Source organism: Ciconia boyciana, chromosome 14 (assembly GCF_034638445.1).
Source record: "Ciconia boyciana chromosome 14, ASM3463844v1, whole genome shotgun sequence".
Lineage (NCBI taxonomy): Eukaryota > Metazoa > Chordata > Aves > Ciconiiformes > Ciconiidae > Ciconia > Ciconia boyciana.
Window position 1 is genome coordinate 1,264,055 of NC_132947.1, and position 9,639 is coordinate 1,273,693.

Genomic DNA, 9,639 nt, shown 5'->3' on the forward strand with positions numbered 1-9,639 from the left:
GCTGCCGAGCACGGACTTGCGCTCCCCGCGTAGGATCCGCTCCCGGCGCGGGGAGCACGAGGATTAGCATTAGCCCGTTGAACGCTTCGGTTTGCAGGTGGAGGTGAATCCACTAATAAACTCTTGTCATTGAAGCTGCTGATGGTGCTGTGGTCTCTGTGAGCGTGGTGGGGAGGGGGAATTGGGGCAGCTTTGGGCAGGAGCTGCCTTCAGCGGGAGGGATGGAAGGGGAGGGGTCCTCTCCCTGCCTGGGGAAGGGGTGGGGGGCTCTGGGGCTGGTTGCTGTTGGCCCAAGGGGACAGTGCTGGGCAGGGTTGGCGTGGCGGGGTGCTCCCTGCCAGGGCACGGGGTGCGCGGCTGCCTGTCTCCATCACAGGCAGCTTCGGGGCAGACCCCTGCCCGTTCCTGCCGCTTCCCACTGGGGTCACGCTCCTGCGGCCTCGCCAGCTGGGTGGGAGAGCCCAGTCCAGGCTCTTGGCTGGGCTGGGGAGGGGGGGAACAAGGCTGATTTTGAGGCTGTGGGCTCGGCACCCGTGGGGACCCAGGCAGAGGGAGCACCCACACCGTGTTGGGCTGGGGGCAGGGGGTGAGGAGGGCGGGGGGCTCGCAGACCCTGCGTCCCAGAGGGTGCCTTGCTGGGTCCCACAGCCCCCCCCGCGTTCCCTGGGCTGCCCCTTGCCCCGTGGCTCTGCTCCCGCTCAGATGGGGAAGGGGCAACCTCCCCCCAGCACCGCCTTCCCTTTGGGGGGGCTCATCTCACCATGGTTTGACCCCCACACGGGTGGGCTCGGTCCCACAAACACTGGGGCTTGTTCGGGATGCCCCAAGCGTGGGGGGCACCCCCAGCAGGACGATCCCTTCCCCACGACACCCCCACACCCCCACCCCCCACCCCTTTCGGGGTGCACAGGGGCCGGGGCAGAGCGGGGCCCGGCGGCAGCCGCAGCGGCCGTGGGCCGGCGGGACGCGGGGGGAGGCCACGGACACGAGCACCATCCCGTGGGCGACGGGGGAAGCTGCCGTGGAGCTGCAGCCGCAGCGGCCGCTGCTGGGGGCGGAGGGCACCCGCATGGCCAGCACACGCGAGGGCTGTGGGTCACCTCCTCCGGTCCCCCAGGGCCACCAGCCCTGTCCCCAACCCCTCGGAGCCCCCCACGCAGCCCCGGCCCCCCACCCCTCTACGCCCGGCAGTGCTGCCGGAGCCCCGGCACGGGGGAGGGGACCCTCACCCGGGCACGGCCAGAGCCCCACGCAGCCGGGGACACGGCGATGGCCCAGCTCGGAGCCGGGAATGGGACCCTGCCTGGGGGACCCCGCTGCGGGGGCTCCCCAAGACACCGCACACGCCACACCAGGCTGAGCCACACTCCCAGCTTTAATCCTTGCCAAGGACCCCCCCGGCAGGTGGGGGGTCGGTGGGTCCCCCAGCCGGGTGGCTCTGCCGGCCACAGGGCCGCCATGGCATCGGCTCCCCCATGGCTGCCAGCGGGGCGGTGACGGTGACAGGGACATGGCTTGCGGAGGGGGCCGGTAGGTTCCCACGCAGCGGCTGGTCTCAGGACTCGTGCTGCAGGTCTGTGGTGATGAGCACGAAGCCCTGTGGGGAGTCGGGGTGAGAGGGGGACACGGGGGACGTGGGGGGCACCAGGGTAAGGGGACAGTGGCAGCACCCACCTCCTGCAGCGAGAGCCGGGGGTTGAGCAGGCTGAGGCCGTGCAGGGTGGGCAGGGGGACGCCGGCCTGGAGCCGCTCTGCGGAGAGAGCAGAGCTGTGAAGTGGGGGGCAGCCCCAGAGCAGCCAGAGCGGGGTGATGGGGACAGGATGGGGACAGCACTCACTGTTTGCCTGGGGCACCCCGAAAAGCCACAGCCCGAACTTCAGCAGGGTCTCCAGCCTCTTCACCTGTGGGACAGGCAGCCCCCTGAACCCGGCACGGGGCAGGCAGAGGGGGCCGTGGCGCAGGCAGGGCTCAGCTCCCCTGCCAGGGCTGCACCCACTGCCTGTGCAAGTGCTCAGCAGCGCTGGCCTTGCACAGGGTCCACAGCACCCCCAAACCCCAGCCCCCAGCCCCCCAAGCCCCTGCTCCCAGGCTGGCGGGAGCCCAAGGCTCCCCGAGGCTGCCCCGCCGTGCCCCCGCCATGGCTGCTCACCTCCACCGGGCCCACATGCGATGTCACCTGCGCCACACTGAGCCTGCAGGGCGAGAGCAGGGTGAGAGCCAGGCACGGGGACAGGGACCGTCCCCTCCCAGGGCAGGGATGGGCTGAGCCCCATGGCAGGGCTGAGAGCCTGGCAGAGCGGGTCCAGCTGAGCACCTTAGCTGCGGTAAGAGTGCCAGGGCAGTGGGCATGGCCAAGAGCTGGGGGCAGGATGGGGTCCAAGCAGGCGATACAGGACCCAGGGGGTCAAAAGGCCAGAGGTGGAGAGTGGGGGGAGCTCCCCAGGGACACCCATGGAGCGGCCGGACCCAGCAGGGGGCTGGGGACTCACCCCTTCAGGCTCACAGTGCCCCCGAGCCTGTTCCCGGTGATGGTCGGCTTCGCCGTCACATTGGCGTCCTGCAAGAAGAAGAGATGTTGGAAAGACCAGGGCAGTGCCTGCAACCCTGCATTGCCCAGCGTCACCCAGCATTGCCCAGTGTCACCCAGCATTGCCCAGCATCACCCAGCATTGCTCAGTGTCACCCAGCATCACCCCAGCATTGCCCAGCATCACCCAGCATTGCCCAGTGGCGCCCAGCATCACCCCAGCATTGCCCAGCATCACCCAGCATTGCCCAGCGTCACCCCTGCATTGCCCAGTGGCGCCCAGCGTCACCCCAGTATCACCCAGCGTCACCCAGCATTGCCCAGCATCACCCCAGCATTGCCCAGCATCACCCCTGCATTGCCCAGTATCACCCAGCATCACCCAGCATTGCCCAGCATCACCCCTGCATTGCCCAGTGGTGCCCAGCGTCACCCAGCATTGCCCAGTCACCCAGCATTGCCCAGTGGCGCCCAGCATCACCCCAGCATTGCCCAGCATCACCCAGCATTGCCCAGCGTCACCCCAGCATCACCCAGTATCACCCAGCATCACCCAGCATTGCCCAGCGTCACCCAGCATTGCCCAGTGGCGCCCAGCGTCACCCCAGCATTGCCCAGCGTCACCCCTGCATTGCCCAGCGTCACCCAGCATTGCCCAGCATCACCCCAGCATTGCCCAGCATCACCCCTGCATTGCCCAGTATCACCCAGCATCACCCCAGCATTGCCCAGCATCACCCAGCATTGCCCAGTGTCACCCCTGCATTGCCCAGCGTCACCCAGCATTGCCCAGCGTCACCCCTGCATTGCCCAGTGGTGCCCAGCGTCACCCAGCATCACCCCAGCATTGCCCAGCACCACCCAGTATCACCCAGCATCACCCAGCATTGCCCAGCGTCACCCAGCACGGCCCCGGCCTGGAGCGCAGGCAGCAGACCCAGTGCCTTGGCAGCACCGGCCACTCACGATGTTCAGCAGAAAGGCGGGGACGCAGGTCGCATTGGGCAGCACCACGAATGCCTCAGCGGAGCCAAAGAGGGCCCCGTGCAGGGCATCGGGGCGGCAGGAGAGCCGGGGCTGCCGGCGGGCCGAGAGGTGCAGCTCCATGGGCTGGTCCGGGTAGCGCTCCTGCAGCTGGGGGGGACGAGGGCTGGGCTGGCACGGAGCCATGCGGGCACCGCGGGCACCAGCCCAGGCTCCCAGCTGGCCCCCACCACCGCCCGGGGCCCGTGTGCCCCATCGCTGCCCTGCCCTGGGCTCGGTGCAGGCAGGGTGGGCAACGCCTCCTGTCCTGCCCATGGGCCACCTGCCCACGTCCTGTCCTGCTTGTGTCCCTTCCCAACTGCATCCCATCCCGCATCTCATCCCGCCCACCCTGCCTGCGTCCCATCCCGTGCCCCATCTCCCCTGCATCCCGTCCCTCCTGTGTCCCATCCTGCCTGCGTTCCGTCCTGTCCCAGCCCTCCTGCGCCCCATCCCGTGTCCCATCCCTCCTGCGTCCTGTCCCGTCCCATGTTCTATCCCACCCTGCCCAGCCCTGGGGACTGCTCCTCGCCCTGCGCCCACCTGTGGGGAGAAGACCCCCATGCTCTTGGTCCTCAGCTGGAGCGGGAACCGCCGCGGGAGCTGGAAGGCAGCAGAGGGGTCGGGACGCTGGTGCCACAAGGCACGGGTGGGCGCGGGGACACCCGGGTGGGATCCCGGGGGGGGGCAGCCCTGCCCCGCAGCCACGACCCAGGAGCCGTCCCTACCATGTCACTGGAGATGTTCCTGCGCAGGGCCCCAGCCGTGAAGTACGCGAAGGCGGCCGAGTTGGCAACGAACTCGGTGACGGCCAGCAGCAGCATGGGCTCGTGCGCCGTGGGCAGCGCCGTGGGCAGAGCTGCAGGCAGCGCCACGGGCAGCGCCACAGGCATCGCCGAGGAGGGTCCCTGCTGGTGCTTGCCCACCCTGAAGAACTCTCCCTGTGCAGACAGACGGACGCAAGGCTCAGCCCAGCTCCCCCGCGCCCCGTTCCCGGAGCCGGCCCAGGGACACGCCGGGTGACGTTACCTTGAGGGCGACGTCCCCGTGCTCTGCTGTGATGGCTGGCTGTCCCAGCAGGGAGTGGTCGATGGCGACGAAGGAGTCCAGCTGGGTGGACACTGCAGGGACACGGGGGTGGTTGGGGGGAGCCGGACCACCCGCCCCTCCTGCAGCCCCCAGTCCCACAGACCCCACCCCGCACCAGCCCCCCCACAGCATCACCTGGGCCACCGTGCCCGGTCCCCTCCTGCCCCAGCCCCGGTCCCCAGGGTCCCCTCACTCACCTTTCATGTTCTTCAGGGCAGCCTCCAGCCTGCAGACGCCCCTGCGGAGCTCGAGGCAGAGCTGGAAGCAGAGCAGGGAGTCAGCGGGTGCACGGATGGGGGTCCCCAGGCTGCTCACTTGGGGCGGGGGGGACAGGGACACCAGATCCCCACGGCGCAGGGGCCGGGCACCCACCTGCTTGTTCAGCTCCTGCCGCAGGACTCTCTGGAGCAGCGGTGCCAGCAGGTTGTAGAGCCAGCTGTGGGGCAGAGCGGGGTCCTCAGATCACCCCGGGGTGCCCGAGCCTCCCCCAGCTCACCCCCCCCACCGGGGGCACCGGGGAGTCCCCATGTGCTGGGGACAGGAGGGGAACGGGGGTCCCGGCATCACCTGTGTCCCCACTGAAACTGCACGTGCAGGTCGGTGCCGTGGGCGTCACAGCTAGCACTCCACACCGTGGGGCGGCCGCTGCCATCCACGCTCACCCCCAGCACCGCCGCCACAGCCAGGTCACGCATGCGGAGCTCGATGGAGCCCCTGTCCTGTCTGGGGACAGAGCGGCTGAGCACGGGGACGGAGGTGGACCCCAGCCACCCTGAGCCACCCAGGTCCCCGTCCTTGTGCCCTGTGCGGGTGAGAACTCACATGGCGCCCAGCTGAGCTCCCCACTCGGCGCTGATCCGGATGCGGGCGCGCTGCACCGTCAGCCTCACCCCCACGTCCTCGACGAAGTCCACGGTGGAGTCGTTTATCTGCAGCTCGTGGATGTGGATCCTGTGTGACAGGGGCAGCCTGGGCTTGTGGCTGCACCCGGGGCACGGCCGGGACAGGGATGGGGATGGGGACAGGGACCCCACGGGCGGCTCTTACCGGGGCACGGTGTAGGTGAGCGTCCCCAGGAGTGGGCTGTGGTAGGAGCCCCTCAGGTTCAGCTTGTGCTCCTTCTGCAGCAGCGACCGGAGCAGCTCCAGCCCAAACTGCCGGCCTGGGGCAGAGGAGGGATTTGGGAGAGGGCGCCAGGGAAGGGGCTGGGGTGCCAGCGGGGCAAGCAGCGGGGTCCAGGGCACCCCTCCATCCCCCATCCCAGGCGGCCTGGGCATGGTCCCCCTCCACCCCCTGCCCAGTTCCCCCCAGGTGGTCATGGACGCGAGACCCACCGAATTCCAGCGCTCTCCGGGTCAGCCGGGCCTCGATGCCGGGGTTGGTGCCGGCTGCGGGCACGCAGGCAGTCAGCAGGAGCAGGAGGCAGAGCCGCGACAGCCCCGGTGTGCCTTGGGGATGGTGCCGGGACCTGGAGGCTGGAGCAGAGGACATGGCTGTGGGATGCTCGGCTGCTGCGGAGACCCCGTCCCCACGCACCAGCCCAGCCAGGACTTATATTGGGGACAGAGAGCCCGGGGTGACATCAGCCTTCTGCGCACACATGGGGGCCACCGCGGCACACCGGCTGCCGAAAGCCCGGCCTTGCCCAATGCATGACTCAGCGGGGAAGCTGGTTCCCCCATTGTTCCCCACTCTCACCCATCGTGGGAGCGGAGGAAGGCAGGGTCCCATGCCATGCCGCTGCCGGCACCCTGCCCCGGGGGAGCACAGGAGCACAGGAGCCAGGGGCACTGGCCAGGGCTCGCCATGGGGGGACACGTGGCCAGCGTGGGGAGACACGCAGGGACCCAGCTGGGCCAGGGTCCCAAGGGGCTTTGGCTATGCCCAGCCCAGGGTGATGGAGGAGCGGGAGAACATGGCGAGTCGGTCCCAGGGTGGGGGGGATGCACCGGGGGGACGGGGTTCAGCTCGCTTGCACCAGGGAGCAGCAGCTGCTCCCGCTTTGGGAAGGGCTCTGGGGACCCTGCACGGGGGCACCCCGAGCCTCAGTGGGGGTCAGGGCGGTCGGTGCACGGTGGCAGCCCCCAGGGCCGCAACGTGACAAGAAGGTCAGGACAGTCAGAGCGAGAGCAGAACTGTGTAATCCCCTCCAAAAAGCCCCGGCCGCAGGGGAGGAACCGTCTGCGCTCCCTGACCTGCCACCGGCGGGACCGTCCCCCAGCCGTGAGCCCCTCCGGCTGAACGGTGCCATGGGCTATGGCTGCCAGGGCTCCAGCTGCCACCTGGATCCAGCCCGCGGACAGCACCAGGGACCCAGGGATCCCTACAGGGGGGCCAGGGCCCCATTCCAGCACCATGGGGGGACATAAGGCCCACAGCTGACCTCGCCAGAGGGACCACAGCCCTGTGTAATGCACCCTACGGACCCCTCGAGAGCAGCCACCTGCTTGCCCAGGACACCCAGTGCCACCAACCGCGGCTGCAGTGATGGCCACAGCCGCCGGCAGCATCCCAAAGGCCAGAGCTGCCCCTGACTCCCAGCCCCGCGCCCACCATGGCCCCGCTATCCCCGGGTGCCCCTGCCCTGCACCAAGCCTCACCGTGGCAGGCAGTTGCGGTGCCCCACGCCGCAGGGGCCGCGGGTCCCACCATGGGTCCCAGCTCCGCCATGTCCCCAGGGCCGTACGTGGCAGCAAGCAGCAGGGACCAGCTCTGACGCCAATGTCCATTCCGGGGTGGCCGGGCTGGTTGGACCAGAACGTCACCCAGTTCCCCGGTCCCTAATCCCTTCCGGGATGAATCAGGTGCCATAAAACCAGCAAGGGATCAGTTGGGGTGCAGGTGCCCGCAGGTGCCCGCAGGTGCCCGCAGGTGCCCGCAGGGCTGGGCCCACCCTCGGGCTCTCTGGTGCATCCTGGTGCGGCCGCATCCGGCATCCTGGCACGTGGCAGGCGGCTCAGCCCTGCCAGCCCCGCTCTGAGCCTGGGCCAGCTCCGCACAGCCCCTTCCCCTGCTCTCTGGCCATCCCGGCGGTGCCAGGCCCCCGGTCGCGACAGCCCTGGGGCAGTGCCACGCCGCGTCCCCATGCCCCGAGGGGGGACGATGGCCGGGGCTGCATCTCGAGGGCTCGGCCGTGGGACACACGGGGCTTGGGGTCAGGACAGAGATGCGGGGGGACGCATCGGCACGCACGGAGCCCCTCTCTCCGCAGCTCCAGCCGGAGCTTCCACGTCTGCCGGCAGCGAACGGGCAAGGACGGCACCGGGGAGCACGGCAGGGATGCAGCCGCTGTGCCGTGGGGAAGAGCCCCAGCACCCCCCCGCACCGCCCCCGGCCCCAGCGGAGCCCCCCCCAGGCCCCGGGGCCCTCCGGGCTCCTCCGGGAGGGTGGCCCGGGCCGGGCCGTGCAGTGCAAGCAGGCACCGGGAGAGGGACCCACTGCCCCGGCACCGGCACCGGCAGCGCCGCGCTCCGGGACCGGGCGGGAGCCGGCAGGGCCGGGGGCTGCCGCGGCGATGGAGGGGTCCCAGGGAGTGATGGGGGGACACCAGTGGGGATGACACCAGTGGGGATGACAGAGGGAACCTGAGGGGTGGAGGGGAGACTGGGGGGGTGATACAGGGGACCCTGGGAAGCGATGGAGGGCACCCATCTGATGACAGAGGGGACACCGGGGCTGACGGATGGGTTCATCCACAGGGCTCCGGAGCCCACGGCTCCCCCGGCGTGTCCCCTGCTGCGGTGTCACAGCCAGGATAAGGTTGGCCGGGCCAGGCAGTGTCCTGGTTCCCCAAGTCACCTGCCCCTGCTCGCCGCCCTGCCAGGGGATCTGCCGGGCTGGGGAACCGTGACCGGGCACCCAGGGGCACACGGAGCCGTGACCGTGCCTGTGAACATGCAAACACACACGAATGCTCGTGCGGAGGTGCACACACCTGCAGCCAGGGCTGGGCAACCCCTGCCAGCCCCACAGACCCCAGCTGCAGGACCCCGGGGGGCAGGAAGGGCCCTGCCAGGGCAGCCCCGAGCTGGCCTCCTGTCCCAGGGGCAGCAGGAGCTCCCCCAGGCACCCCAATTTACCCCCACCAGGTCCACAGGAAGGTCCGTACACATCTGCTGCGGGAGGCAGCGTGTCCCCCGAGGCGTTCATGAGTCACGGGGCAGCTCAGGCCAGCGCTGCTGCCCCGGGCACCCCCAGCCCGGGGGGTTGCACAACCCCTGACGCAATTTCCTTCTCCCAAAAAGTTTGTCCAGGGCTCACAGGGGTTGCATCAAGGCAAGCCGGAACCTCAGAGGCAGCACCCCAGGGCTTGCACCCATTCTCCCTTTGGGCAGCACAATGGCAATGTCGTCCCCCCCCAGCCTCAGCCCCGACGCAGCAGTGACTGTGGCATTCACAGGAACGCTGTGGGGTACGGGTGGCCCTGCTGGGAATGGGGGCGAGGGCAGGCCCGTGCTGCCAATGCACTGCTGCCCAGGGAGAGCAGGACCCCATGCTCCCCCACTGGGCATGGAGCCCCCCACCTGGCTCCCAGCACTGTCCCCTCCCATCAAGGCACCTTCCCAGGGGAGACGCACCCCAGCGCTGCTCTCTTCCCACGGCAGTAAACAGGGTGCAAACCATCTTTCCTTGTGTGCCTGCCCCGACACCCCACGTCTGAGCCCAGGGAGTGAGAGGAGGGAGCAGGATACGGACCCCACAGGAGCCACTGGGCCCCAGGAGAGGCTCGGTGGGGGCACAGTGCTGGGACGGGGACAGGCCCCCGCAGACCCAGGCCCACCACAGGAGCACACTGGGGGCAACCGGGACCAGCCTGTGGGAGACCCCCTCCCCAGCCCCACCACAGGGGCCCAGCCCCAGTACCCCACAGCACACCCACCCAGCCCGTACTGGTCCAGACAGACTCCCCCCAGTTCCACACTCCCTGGGGGCATGTCCCCAGAGCCCAGAGCCCCCCCCCAAAGCCCCGGGGGAGGTGGGTAGGAAGCAGAGACGTGCC

The 9,639-nt window shown here is 69.8% G+C and overlaps 1 protein-coding gene across 1 annotated transcript; it reads right to left on the reverse strand.

Annotated features, from left to right (window-relative positions):
* Positions 1–1,428: 1,428 nt before the first annotated feature.
* On the reverse strand, positions 1,429–6,131 carry LOC140659589 (bactericidal permeability-increasing protein-like). Its single transcript, XM_072879406.1, has 15 exons — positions 5,975–6,131; positions 5,688–5,802; positions 5,463–5,591; positions 5,208–5,363; positions 5,013–5,076; positions 4,838–4,898; positions 4,581–4,672; positions 4,280–4,492; positions 4,095–4,154; positions 3,495–3,662; positions 2,491–2,558; positions 2,151–2,193; positions 1,839–1,902; positions 1,675–1,751; positions 1,429–1,597 (listed from the first exon to the last, which is right to left on the reverse strand). Exons 1-15 carry the CDS (start codon positions 6,129–6,131, stop codon positions 1,556–1,558), a joined length of 1,509 nt encoding a protein of 502 aa, XP_072735507.1. The 3' UTR covers positions 1,429–1,555.
* Positions 6,132–9,639: the final 3,508 nt, after the last annotated feature.

Bases quoted from the DNA above. Each gene is read 5' to 3' on its own strand.
- LOC140659589 (XM_072879406.1), bottom strand. From the start codon at position 6,131: ATGTCCTCTGCTCCAGCCTCCAGGTCCCGGCACCATCCCCAAGGCACA. The intron at 5,077-5,207 runs GTGATGCCGGGA...TCTGCCCCACAG, and splicing joins CAGTTTCAGTGGGGACACAG to CTGGCTCTACAACCTGCTGG. The intron at 4,673-4,837 runs GTGAGTGAGGGG...GTGTCCCTGCAG, and splicing joins TGCCCTGAAGAACATGAAAG to TGTCCACCCAGCTGGACTCC.